The sequence below is a fragment of the Manis javanica genome, chromosome X (assembly GCF_040802235.1).
Source record: "Manis javanica isolate MJ-LG chromosome X, MJ_LKY, whole genome shotgun sequence".
In the NCBI taxonomy this organism is placed as follows: Eukaryota; Metazoa; Chordata; class Mammalia; order Pholidota; family Manidae; genus Manis; species Manis javanica.
In genome coordinates this window covers 42,932,684-42,947,494 of record NC_133174.1, presented here as the reverse complement: position 1 = coordinate 42,947,494, position 14,811 = coordinate 42,932,684, and the positions used below count along the sequence as shown (strand labels likewise).

Below are 14,811 nucleotides of genomic sequence, written 5' to 3'. Positions count from 1 at the left end.
AACAATCCCAAATGAATAGTCTAACATCACAGTTGTCGAAACTGGAAAAAGAAGAACAAATGAGGCCTAAAGTCAGCAGACAGAAGGACATAATAAAGATCAGAGAAGAAATAAACAAAATTGAGAAGAATAAAACAATAGCAAAAAAACGATGAAACCAAGAGCTGGTTCTTTGAGAAAATAAACAAAATAGATAAGCCTCTAGCCAAACTTATTAAGAGAAAAAGAGAATCAACACACATCAACAAGATCAGAAATGAGAATGGAAAAATCACGACAGACTTCACAGAAATACAAAGAATTATTAAAGACTACTATGAAAACCTATATGCTAACAAGCTGGAAAACCTAGAAGAAACGGACAACTTCCTAGAAAAATACAACCTTCCAAGACTGACCAAGGTAGAAACACAAAAGTTAAACAAACCAATTACGAGCAAAGAAATTGAAACAGTAATCAAAAAACTACCCAAGAACAAAACCCCAGGGCCGGACGGATTTCCCTCGGAATTTTATCAGACACACAGAGAAGACATAATACCCATTCTCCTTAAAGTGTTCCAAAAAATAGAAGAGGAGGGAATACTCCCAAACTCATTCTATGAAGCCAACATCACCCTAATACCAAAACCAGGCAAAGAACCCACCAAAAAAGAAAATTACAGACCAATATCCCTGATGAATGTAGATGCAAAAATACTCAATAAAATATTAGCAAACAGAATTCAACAGTATATCAAAAGGATCATACACCATGACCAAGTGGAATTCATCCCAGGGATGCAAGGATGGTACAACATTCGAAAATCCATCAACATCATCCACCACATCAACAAAAAGAAAGACAAAAAACACATGATCATCTCCATAGATGCTGAAAAAGCATTTGACAAAATTCAACATCCATTCATGATAAAAACTCTCAGCAAAATGGGAATAGAGGGCAAGTACCTCAACATAATAAAGGCCATATATGATAAACCCACAGCCAACATTATACAGAACAGTGAGAAGCTGAAAGCATTTCCTCTGAGATCGGGAACCAGACAGGGATGCCCACTCTCCCCACTGTTATTTAACATAGTACTGGAGTTCCTAGCCATGGCAATCAGACAAAACAAAGAAATACAAGGAATCCAGATTGGTAAAGAAGAAGTTAAAGTGTCACTATTTGCAGATGATATTGTAGGATCTGAAGAATCAAAAGTTAGCATAAGTACAGCCATCTTAAAGGCTTAAATACCACTCCCTAACCTAGAAGGAGGAAAATTATTAGAATCTTGAAAAACAAGTTAGTCAGCCAGTGTTAAATGTAGTGACCTTTAATTAGCTGACCTCAAATCAGTTAATCATACACATCAAGCTTATCTTGCTAGAACCACCCTAAACATTCCGAAGGTAATCTTATCTAACCAGACCCCAGGATGTGGCCCCAGGCAAAGATTTATGTGTCTATGAAAAAAACACTGTATTGTGATTGTGGAAAATGTTGCCCCCTTTGAAAATGCTATAAAACCTTCTGGCTTTGTGTGCTCAGGGTCCTTGTTGAGACCCGCTGCGTCGGGCTAACTTGGACCCCCACTAGCTGGTTCCTGAATAAATTCCTCTTGCTTATTGCATCAAGAGACGTCTTTCGTGAGTGATTTGGGGCGGCGTCCTCCTCTGGGAGAATCCAACAATATGATACTGTACATAAAAAACCCTAAAGACTCCACTCCAAAACTACTAGAACTGATATCGGAATACACCAAAGTTGCAGGATACAAAATTAACACACAGAAATCTGTAGCTTTCCTATACACTAACAATGAACCAATAGAAAGAGAAATCAGGAAAACAACTCCATTCACAATTGCATCAAAAAGAATAAAATATCTAGGAATAAACCTAACCAAAGAGGTCTACAAGTCACTCTTAAGAGAACCCTGAAAACTATAAGTCACTCTTAAGAGAAATTAAAGGGGACACTAACAAATGGAAACTCATCCCATGCTCATGGCTAGGAAGAATTAATATCATCAAAATGGCCATCCTGCCCAAAGCAATATACAGATTTGATGAAATCCCTATCAAATTACCAGCAACATTCTTCAATGAACTGGAACAAATAATTCAAAAATTCATATGGAAAAACCAAAGACCCCGAAAAGCCAAAGCAGTCCTGAAAAAGAAGAATAAAGTAGGGGGGATCTCACTCCCCAACTTCAAGCTCTACTACAAAGCCATAGTAATCAAGACAATTTGGTACTGGCACAAGAACAGAGCCACAGACCAGTGGAACAGATTAGAGACCCCAGAAATTAACCCAAACATATATGGTCAATTAATATTTGATAAAGGAGCCATGGACATACAATGGCAAAATGACAGTCTCTTCAACAGATGGTGCTGGCAAAACTGGACAGCTACATGTAGGAGAATGAAACTGGACCATTGTTTAACCCCATATACAAAGGTAAACTCAAAATGGATCAAAGACCTGAATGTAAGTCATGAAACCATTAAACTCTTGGAAAAAAACATAGGCAAAAACCTCTTGGACATAAACATGAGTGACCTCTTCTTGAATATATCTCCCAGAGCAAGAAAACAACAGCAAAAATGAGCAAGTGGGACTACATTAAGCTGAAAAGCTTCTGTACAGCGAAAGACACCATTAATAGAACAAAAAGGAACCCTACAGTATGGGAGAATATATTTGAATATGACAGATCCGATAAAGGCTTCACATCCAGAATATATAAAGAGCTCACACGCCTCAACAAACAAAAAACAAATAACCCAATTAAAAAATGGGCAGAGGAACTGAACAGACAGTTCTCCAAAAAAGAAATACAGATGGCCAACAGACACATGAAAAGATGCTCCACATTGCTAATTATCAGAGAAATGCAAATTAAAACTACAATGAGGTATTACCTCACACCAGTAAGGATAGCTGCCATCCAAAAGACAAACAACAACAAATGTTTGCGAGGCTGTGGAGAAAGGGGAACCCTCCTACACTGCTGGTGGGAATGTAAATTAGTTCAACCATTGTGGAAAGCAGTATGGAGGTTCATCAAAATGCTCAAAACAGACTTACCATTTGACCCAGGAATTCCACTCCTAGGAATTTACCCTAAGAATGCAGCAATCAAGTTTGAGAAAGACAGATGCACCCCTATGTTTATTGCAGCACTATTTACAATAGCCAAGAATTGGAAGCAACCTAAATGTCCATTGGTAGATGAATGGATAAAGAAGATGTGGTACATATACACAATGGAATACTACTCTGCCACAAGAAGAGGGAAAATCCTACCATTTGCAGCAACATGGATGGAGCTGGAGAGTATTATGCTCAGTGAAATAAGCCAAGTGGAGAAAGAGAAATAAGAAATGATTTCACTCATCTGAGGAGTATAAGAACAAAGGAAAAACTGAAGGAAGAAAACAGCAGCGGAATTACAGAACCCAAAAATGGACTAACAGGTACCAAAGGGAAAGGAACTGGGGAGGATGGGTGGGCAGGGAGGGTCAAGGGGAGGGAAGAAGAAAGGGGGTATTAAGATTAGCATGCATATTGGGGGGAGGGAGAAAGGGGAGGGAGGGCTGTACAACACAGAGAGGACAAGTAGTGATTCTACAACATTTTGCTATGCTGATGGACAGTGACTGTAATGTGGTTTTTAGGGGGGACCTGGTATAGGGGAGAGCATAGTAAACATAGTATTCTTCATGTAAGTGTAGATTAAAGATTAAAAAGAAAAGAAAGAAAGAAAGAAAGAGAAAGAAAGAAAGAAAGAAAGAAAGAAAGAAAGAAAGAAAGAAAGAAAGAAAGAAAGAAAGAAAGAAAGAAAGAAAGAAAGAAAAAGAAAGAAAAGAAAAGGGGGATTACTCCTTGATAGGATAAAACTATTGGTAAATCAAAGATTAATGCATGCTTTAAATATCCTTAATTTTGATCACTTAAAGGGTATCAGATGATCAGCTATGGAGGTACCCTTTTCTGATAATATTCCTTTCTCTTAATAAAAATAAAATAAAATAAGATAAAATAAAATAAAATAAAAAGCAGTTCCTGTGTGCTGACCTCCATTGAGTTCTACACAGTGGTATAGAGGGCATGTCAAAGTGTGGGCAAAGGGTCTGTTTGTTTTTATGCAGAAGATCAAAGCCTAGCTTGGCTACCCAGAAAATGAACTAAGATACGATATGAGGAGGAGCTTCCGCATCAGCACTCTCTGGAGGACTCATGCCGGGGGATGATCATCAAAATGCCTCCACAGGGATCCGGGCGATGCTGCGGTTGTGGCTGCGTCCATCCCACCATTTCCTGGACTTGCCATTGGAATGAGGAGGGAGATGTCTAGGCTGGCATGGGCATACAGTGAGACAACAAATTTGACTGGATCTGTACTGTTGGAACTCAACCAGGAGTTGGGAGGGGTGCAAGTTGTAGCGCTCCAAAATCTTACGACTGTAGACTATCTACAGTTAAAAGAACATATGGGATGTGAACAGATCCCAGAAATGGGTTGCTTTAATTTGTCTGATTTCTCTCAGACTGTTCAAGTACAGTTGGACAATATCCATCATATCATAGACAAATTTTCACAAATGCCTAGGGTGCCTAACTGGTTTTCTTGGCTTCACTGGAGATGGTGGGTAATTATAGATTTGCTTTGTTTATGTCACCGTATTCCTATTATGTTAATATGGGTGTGTAATTTAGTTAGTAGTTTAAAACCTATACATCCTTAAGTTACTCTACAAGAAGATATGTCAAAGAAATAATCAATCCTCCCATGTTTCCTTCCATTTGCTACCTCTATAGCTTTTCTTCTTCCTTCCTAATTACAACCCTTAAATAGAATTAGTGCCTCATATCGAATTTACCGAGTATCATAATTCATCCAGGTGGTAAAGATACCTCGAGACAAGTGCTGGGCATAGAAGCCACAGGGCATAAATCTGCAAAGAAGTAAAAAGCTAACCTTTTCAAACAATATGGCTTCTCTCTCACTTACCAACTTTACATTTCCCTGTATGGCCATGGAAGATGACTGGTTACCCAGAGACGGGTAAGATTCCTCAAGGGAGGAACAACCTAAGACAGGCACAGTCGCAGGGGGGCCATCAGGTGAGAAATCGGGGAACAACAGTGGTGACGCTTAGAACCTCACCTCCTCCTGTTTTGAGAGAAAGCATCTGCATCCGTGGATGTTTTATTGCTCTTGTCTAGCTCGGATTAGCACATAGTCTACAGGCACACACATGATCATCTACAATTGCTCTCTTACAACACTAAACTATGTTTTCTACCTTTATCTTGCATCTACCTATCACCTCAGCATTTTATTAAAAATAAAAATAATAATAATAATAAAGGGAGAAATGTGGAATCCACATATAAATCAAGTATAAAAATCAAATGAATATTCATATTTGACCTGATTGTTTATAGTTCATAATGCGTGATCAAAACCGAAAGTTTCTGTGATGAATGCCCTTGTACTGTTCACCATGTAAGAACTTATTCACTATGTAAGAATTCGTTCACCATGTAAGAACTTGTTCGTTATGCTTCAGAAGATTGGAGACTGACGAGAATTAGGCTTGAGATGGATTAATGATTGTGCATTGAGCATTGACTCCCCCTATACAGAATTTTATTGTTGTTAACAACCATTTGATCAATAAATATGAGAGATGCCCTCTCAAAAAAAAATATCAAGCATGGCAACAGTGGCTACAATATAGCTAAGGGGATGCTCTCATTTTTTGACAACTGTGAGTGTACTTTGCTGAGATTGAAAAAAAGTCCTATTTCATAAATCAAATCACACAAAGATGTCCTGTCATCACTAAGCAAATTGCTCCTTTATGATCTGACAGGGTTTTTCTTTAAATTTCCCCACCATGGAACCTCTTATTTCAGTCTGTATAAATCTCTGGTTCCCTTATTCACTACCCCTGTTTTCTGGCTCCATACACGAGTTATATGCATGTGAGCAAGTCATACAGGTATGTTTGGAGTAGTGCAGCAATCAGGCTACCATTTTAGAGGAAAAAATACATATAAATTCAGGTCAGGTCTTAACACATTTAATAACTTTCTTACATGCCTTTGCTGATAACTTTGCTGCTCTTGATGAGTACACTCTGGGGAAGGAAGACATGCTGTTATGCAGAAAGAGGAGCAAACTTTGTAGCACCCTCTTTCTATTATTACTCAGTTCAGCTATCTCTCACCAAGCTACTGAGCTAGGCAAATGGGGTGGATATTGAGAGAAAAGAGACAAACAGCCCATGCCCTGATGTCTCAGTATGTGAATCCGCTTGGCCAGAAGCATAATAGCTTTTCTAGGCTGCAGTATTTCCATAAAGATGAAGAAGTGAGCCTCCAAAGAAGGGCAGAGTGAATTGAAGGAAAGTCAGGATGATGTTGCTCATTCACTTGACACCAAACTTATCTTAAGGCCACAGAAGATTCAGAACCACTTTGGTGGGGAAAAGCAGAATGAGAGCCAACTATTCATGAAGTTTTCCAAGGCTTTGGCTGAAGGGGAAGGTCCTGTGTCCTTCTTTTAGGTTTCTTCTGAAAGGCAATTCTGAGGGTCAGCATTCATTAGCCTAGAGGAGAAAGGGTAAGTAGGAGTCAGAGCAGGAACAGGAGGACAGGTTTATACTGTTCTAATGGAGGGGATTGGAGATATAATCTTGAAGAGAAGAAAACCCCAAAGTTCCTTGGAATGTGTTTGGCTGGACTTTTGGCAGCAACGTTAACCTTGGAATAGTGTCTTACTGAGACCGGTATTAAAACAAGCACACTGTAGCAGGAGCAAAAGGATGGAGAGGCTGAGATGATGGAATTAAAAATCCTGCTTGATCTGTATTACAGAGAGCCAACATTCTTAAGAGCTGTATAGAGAACCCTGTTTGCATTCCAGATAGGGAAAAAAGGTGGCCTGGGAGACAGGTTCTTCCCTATATGAAAGTATTCAGCCAAGGGAGTGAGTTGGGGCTCACCAAACCGTATGTCTGAAGGAAAAGGTGCATTTTACTATTTCATACAGAAGCACAATATGAACTAGCAGTGGACCTAGCATCTTCATCCTTCCAATCCCTAGCCACATGATCTCAGGTGAAAAATTTTTCCTCTCTGAGCCTCTGCTGCCTCCTTTATGAAATAAGGTGATAATAGCCACTTTGCAAGGTTGTTTGGTGGATTACTGGAGAGCATTTATTAAAGCACCTAGCAAGGCATCCTGGGACAGAGTAGGATCTTGGTAAAGATCAGTTGCCTTCCTAGGGCATGGGACTAGTGATTGGGGTGTCTCCCATACCCGGATAGATGACAGATCTGCCTGTTTTCTGTATCCATCCTTGCATATCACCTTGCCAGGCCTCTAGGAATTGTTTCTGAATGTTAGGCTACTAACATTTTGACCTTCCTTTCACTGTGGTTTTCCAGGAGAAATCATACGATACTGACAAGAGAAGCTTCAGATTGAAAGTTAAGTTCCTCAAATTGGGGAAGAAGAAGCTAGAAGAGGAAGACAAGCCTGAATCAGGCCAAAGAATCCAGGGTTTCATTGGTAAGCTTCCCTAATGGGCATAGAAGTCATGAAGAGTCCCGCACAGGATGAGTACTTCCCAGGGACTTAAAGCTCCCATTATAAATGTTTGTGGGTATGGTGGTGATGGAGGAGGAGGAGGCAATGGAGTTGAGATCCAACCTTAGGCAATGCCAAGCAGTCTCTTGGACAAAATGTGAGTAAAAAAGTGATATGCAGGATGGCGGAGCCAAGATGGCAGTGTGAGTAGGACAGTGGGAATCTCCTCCCAAAAACATATATATTTTTGAAAATAAAACAAATACAACTAATCCTAAAAGAGAGACCAGAAGACACAGGACAACAGCCAGACTACACTCACACCTGCGAGAACCCAGTGCCTGGTGAAAGGGGTAAGATACAAGCTGCAGCCCGGCAGGACCCGAGGCCCCTCACCCCAGCTCCTGGCAGGAGGAGAGGAGTCAGAGCAGGGAGGGAGAGGGAGCCCAGGACTGCTAAACACCCAGCCCCAGCCATCTGCACCTGAGCGCAGACACAGTGCATGTGTGGGGTGCTGGATACAAGGGAAACAGGACAATAAGACCTTTGAGCAGGGCCTGAAGCCGACACCCCTGTGACAAAGAAAAGCGAGTGCTTTTTGAAAGTCTTAAAGGGACAGGGACCCCACAGCTGGATGGAAGCATCCCAGGTCACAATCCAGCAGCTGGAATCTCCAGGGAACTCTGGGCACACTAACCCCCTGGACAACAGCTCTGAGACCCCTCATGGAGGTAAACAGCCAAACAGCCCTCTGTCCATTACCCCTCTGGGGCCCCGCCATAGCAGAGCAGCAGCCTGAGGCTGGCCACGCCCACAGCAAGGGAGCTTCCTCCATACCAGCCAGGCAAGATACAGAGACCCAGTCTACACGCAATTGCCCAACACAAGCCACTAGGGAGCACAGTTGTCCCAGTAAAGAAAGGCCAGAGCAAGTGGAAAGACTTGGCTCTCCCAGCTGACAGATGAGTCAATAGGTCACCATTGCACCTATCAACATGAAAAGGCAAAAAAATTTGATCCAGACAAGACTAACCCAGACAGCTTCGACATCTCCTACATCTTCCCCTGAGAAGGAACGTGGGGAGACAGATTTAGCCAGTCTTCCTGAAAAAGAATTCAAAACAAAAGTCATAACCATGCTGATGGACTTGCAGAGAAATATGTAAGAACTAAGGAGGGAGAATACAGAAATAAAACAAGCTCCGAAAGGACTTCAAAACAGAATGGACAAGATGCAAGAGACCATTAATGGACTAGAAAAAAGAGAATAGGAACGCAGAGAAGCTGATGCAGAGAGAGATAAAAGGATCTCCAGGAATGAAAGAATTTTAAGAGAACTGTGTGACCAATTGAAATGGAACAATATCTGCATTATAGCGGTACCAGAAGAAGAGAGAGAGAAAGGGATAGAAAGTGTCTTTGAAGAAATAATTGCTCAAAACTTCCCCAAACTAGGGGAGGAAATGGCCTCTCAGACCACAGAGGTACATAGAACTCCCATGACAAGGGATCCAAGGACGGCAACACCAAGACACATAATAATTAAAATGGCAAAGATCAAAGACAAGGACAGAGTATTAAAGGCAGCCAGAGGGGAAAAAAAAGGTCACCTACAAAGGAAAATCTATCAGGCTATCATCAGACTTCTCAACAGAAACCCTACAGGCCAGAAGAGAATGGCAGGATATACTTAATGCAATGACACAGAAGGGCCTCGAACCAAGAATACTGTGTCCAGCATGATTATCATTTAAATATGAAGGAGGGATTAAACAATTCCCAGAAAAGCAAAAGTTGAAGGAATCAGACCGTGTTTATAATAGCTCAAAAAGCGAGATAAGTTAGACAGTAAGAGAGAAAAGAAGCTAACCTTGAACCTTTGGTAACCACAAACTTAAAGCCTGTAATGGCAATAAGTACATACATTTCAATAATCACCCTAAATGTAAACGGACTGAATGCACTAATCAAAAGACACAGAGTAATAGAATGGATAAAAAAGCAAGAACCCATCCATATGCTGCTTAGAAGAGACTCACCTCAAACCCAAAGACATGCACAGACTTAAAGTCAAGGGATGGAAAAAGATATTTCATGAAAACAACACAGAGAAAAAAGCAGGTGTTGCAATACCAGTATCAGACAAAACAGACTTCAAATTAAAGAAAGTAACAAAGATAAGGAAGAACATTACATAATGATAAAGGGCTCAGTCCAAAAGAGGATATAACCATTATAAATATATATGCACCCAATACAGGAGCACCAACATATGTGAAACAAATACTAGCAGAAATAGAAGGCAATGTATTCATTCTGGGAGACTTCAACACACCACTCACTCCGAAGGACAGATCCACCAGACAGAAAATAAGTAAGGATACAGAGGCACTGAACAACACAATAGAACAGATGGACCGAATAGACATCTACAGAACTCTACATACAAAAGCAACAGGGTACACACTCTTCTCAAGTGCACATGGAACATTCTCCAGAATAGACCACATACTAGGCCAAAAAAAACAGCCTCAGTAAACTCTAAAAGACTGAAATCCTACCAACCAACTTTTCAGATCAAAGAGGCATAAAACTAGAAATAAATTGTACAAAGAAAGCAAAAAGGCTCACAAACACATGGAGGCTTAACAACATGCTCCTAAATAATCAATGGATCAATGACAAAATCAAAATGGAGATCCAGCAATATATGGAAACAAATGACAACAACAACACAAAGCCTCAACTACTGTGGGATGCAGCAAAAGCAGTCTTAAGAGGAAAGTATATAGCAATCCAGGCATATTTAAAGAAGGAAGAACAATCCCAAATGAATGGTCTAATGTCACAATTATCGAAATTGGAAAAAGAAGAACAAATGAGGCCTAAGGTCAGCAGAAGTAGGGACAAAATAAAGATCACAGAAGAAATAAATAAAATTGAGAAGAATAAAACAATAGCAAAAATCAATGAAACCAAGAGTTGGTTCTTCAAGAAAATAAACAAAATAGATAAGCCTCTAGCCAGACTTATTACAAGGAAAAGAGAGTCAACACAAATCAACAGAATCAGAAACAAGAAAGGAAAAATCACGACGGACTGCACAGAAATACAAAGAATTATTAGAGAACACTATGAAAAACTATATGCTAACAAGCTGGGAAACCTAGGAGAAATGGACAACTTCCTAGGAAAATACAACCTTCCAAGACTGACCCAGAAAGAAACAGAAAATCTTAACAGACCAATCACCAGTAATGAAATTGAAGCGGTAATCAAAAAACAGCCAAAGAACAAAACCCCCCGGGCCAGATGGATTTACTTCGGAATTTTATCAGTCATACGGAGAAGACATAATACACATTCCTCTTAAAGTTTTCCAAAAAATAGAAGAGGAGGGAATACTCCCAAATTCATTCTATGAAGCTAACATCACCCTAATACCAAAACCAGGCAAAGACCCCAAGAAAAAAGAAAACTACAGACCAATATTCCTGATGAACATAGATGCAAAAATACTCAACAAAATATTTGCAAACCGAACTCAAAACTACACCAAGAGGATCATACACCATGACCAAGTGGGATTCATCCCAGGGATGCAAGGATGGTACAACATACAAAAATCCATCAACATCATCCACCACATCAACAAAAAGTAAGACAAAAACTACATGATAATCTCCTTAGATGCTGAAAAAGCATTCGATAAAATTCAATATCCATTCATGATAAAAACTCTCAACAAAATGGGTAGAGAGGGTAAGTACCACAACATAATAAAGGCCATATATGATAAACCCACAGCCAACATCATACTGAACAGCAAGAAGCTGAAAGATTTTCCTCTGAGATCAGGAACAAGACAGGGTTGCCCACTATACCCACTGTTACTCAACATATTACTGGAGGCCCTAGCCACGGCAATTAGACAAAACAAAGAAATACAAGGAATCCAGATTGGTAAAGAAGAAGTTAAACTGTCACTATTTGCAGATGACATGATACTGTACATAAAAAAGCCTAAACACTCCACTCAGAAACTACTAGAGCTAATATTGGAATTCAGCAAAGTTGCAGGATACAAAATTAACACTCAGAAATCTGTGGCTTTCCTATACAGTAACAACAAACTAATAGAAAGAGAAATCAGGAAGACAATTCCATTCACAATAGCATCAAAAAGAATAAAATACCTAGGAATAAACCTAACCAAGGAACTGAAAGACCTATGCCCTGAAAACTATAAGACACTCTTAAGAGAAATAAAAGAGGTCACTAACAAATGGAAACTCATCCCATGCTCTTGGCTAGGAAGAATTAATATTGTCAAAATGGCCATCCTGCCCAAAGCAATACACAGATTCGATGCAATCCCTATCAAACTACCAACAGCATTCTTCAATGAACTGGAACAAGTAGTTCAAAAATTCATATGTAAACACCAAAGACCCCAAATAGCTAAAGCAATCCTGAGAAGGAAGAATAAAGTGGGGGTATCTCACTCCCCAACTTCAAGCTCTACTACAAAGCCACAGTAATCAAGACAATTTGGTACTGGCACAAGAACAGAGCCACAGACCAATGGAACAGAATAGAGACTCCAAACATTAACCCAAACATATATGGTCAACTAATATTCGATAAAGGGGCCATAGACATACAATGGGGAAATGACAGTCTCTTCAACAGATGGTGCTGGCAAAACTGGACAGCTACATGTAAGAGAATGAAACTGGATCACTGTCTAACCCCATACACAAAAGTAAACTCCAAATGGATCAAAGACCTGAATGTAAGTCATGAAACCATAAAACTCTTAGAAAAAAACATAGGCAAAAATCTCTTAGACATAAACATGAGTGACCTCTTCTTGAACATATCTCCCCGGGCAAGGGAAACAAATGCAAAAATGAACAAATGGGACTATATCAAGCTGAAAAGCTTCTGTACAGCAAAGGACACCATCAATAGAACAAAAAGGTACCTTACAGTACGGGAATACATATTCGTAAATGACAGATCTGATAAAGGCTTGACATCCAAAACATATAAAGAGCTCACGCACCTCAACCAAAGAAAACCAAATAATCCAAATAAAAAATGGGCAGAGGAGCTGAACAGAGAGTTCTCCAAAGAAGAAACTCAGATGGCCAAGAGACACATGAAAAGATGCTCCACATTGCTAGTTATCAGAGAACTGCAAATTAAAACCACAATGAGATATCACCTTACACCAGTAAGGATGGCTACCATCCAAAAGGCAAACAACAACAAATGTTGGTGAGGTTGTGGAGAAAGGGGAACCATCCTTCACTGCTGGTGGGAATGTAAATTAGTTCATCCATTGTGGAAAGCAGTATGGAGGTTCCTCAAAATGCTCAAAATAGACTTACCATTTGACCCAGGAATTCCACCTCTAGGAATTTACCCTAAGAATGCAGCACTCCAGTTTGAAAAAGACAGATGCACCCCTATGTTTATTGCAGCACTATTTACAATAGCCAAGAAATGGAGGCAACTTAAGTGTCCATCAGTAGATGAATGGATAAAGAAGATGTGGTACATATACACAATGGAATATTATTCAGCCATAAGGAGAAAGCAATCCCACAATTTGCAACAACATGGATGTAGCTAGAGGGTATTATGCTCAGTGAAATAATCCAAGGGGAGAAAGACAAATACCAAATGATTTCACTCATCTGTGGAGCATAAGAACAAAGGAAAAACTGAAGAAACAAAACAGCAGCAGAATCCCAGAACCCAAGAGTGGACTAACAGTTACCAAAGGGAAAGAGTCTGGGGAGAATGGGAGGGTAGGGAGGGATAAGAGTGGGGAAGAAGAAAGGGTTTATTATGATTAGCATGTATAATGTGGGGGGTGGGGGAAAGGGGAGGGCTGTGCAACACAGAGAATTCAAGTAGTGATTCTACAACATCTTACTATGCTGAAGGACCATAACTGTAATGGGGCTTGTGTGGAGGACTTGGGGTAGGTGAGATCCTAGTAAACATAATGTTCTTCATGTAATTGTAGATTAATGATAAAAAAAAATTTTAAATGTCAAAAAAAAAGAATATAATACCTAGGAATAAACCTAACCAAGGAAGTGAAAGACCCATACCCTTAAAACTACAAAACACTCTTGAGAGAAATTATAGAGGACACTAACAAATGGAAACTCATCCCATGCTCTTGGCTAGGAAGAATTAATATTGTCAAAATGGCCATCCTACCTTAAGCAATCTACAGATTCAATGCAATCCCTATCAAAATACCAACAGCATTCATCAATTAACTGGAGCAAATAGTTCTAATATTCATATGGAACCACAAAAGACCCCGAGCAGCCAAAGCATTCCTGGGAAGGAAGAATAAAGCAGGGGGATCTTGCTTTCCACCTTCAAACTCTATACAAAGCCACCGTAATCAAGACAATTTGGTACTGGCACAAAAACAGACCCACAGACAGTGGAACAGGATGGAGAGTCCAGATATTATCCAAAACATATATGGTCAATTAATATGTGATAAAGGAGCCATGGACATACAATGGGGAAATGACAGCCTCTTCAGCACCTGGTGTTGGCAAAACTGGACAGCTACATGTAAGAGAATGAAACTGGATCACTGTCTAACCCCATACACAAAAGTAAACTCCAAATCTATCAAAGACCTGAATGTAAGTCATGAAACCATAAAACTCTTAGAAAAAAACATAGGCAAAAATCTCTTAGACATAAACATGAGTGACCTCTTCTTGAACATATCTCCCCGGTCAAGGGAAACAAACGCAAAAATGAATAAATGGGACTATATCAAGCTGAAAAGCTTCTGTACAGCAAAGGATACCATCAATAGAACAAAAAGGTGTCCTATAGTATGGGAGAATATATTCGTAAATGACAGATCCAATAAAGGGTTGACATCCAAAATATATAAAGAGCTCACACACCTCAACAAACAAAAAGCAAATAATTCAATTAAAAAAATGGGCAGAGGAGCTGAATAGACAGTTCTCCAAAGAAGAAATTCAGATGGCCAACAGACACATGAAAAGATGCTCTACATTGCTTGTCATCAGAGAAATGCAAATTAAAACCCCAGTGAGATATCATCTCACACCAGTAAGGATGGCTACCATCCAAAAGACAAACAACAACAAATGTTGGCGAGGTTGTGGAGAAAGGGGAACCCTCCTACACT

The 14,811-nt window shown here is 39.8% G+C and overlaps 1 protein-coding gene across 1 annotated transcript in view; it reads left to right on the top strand.

Moving 5' to 3' along the window:
• The window catches only part of DGKK (diacylglycerol kinase kappa), a 189,464-nt gene extending 181,867 nt beyond the window's left edge, over nucleotides 1–7,597 (top strand). The window contains 1 exon segment of the mRNA XM_036996346.1: nucleotides 7,460–7,597. Coding sequence (XP_036852241.1) covers nucleotides 7,460–7,597 — 138 coding nt within the window.
• Nucleotides 7,598–14,811: the final 7,214 nt, after the last annotated feature.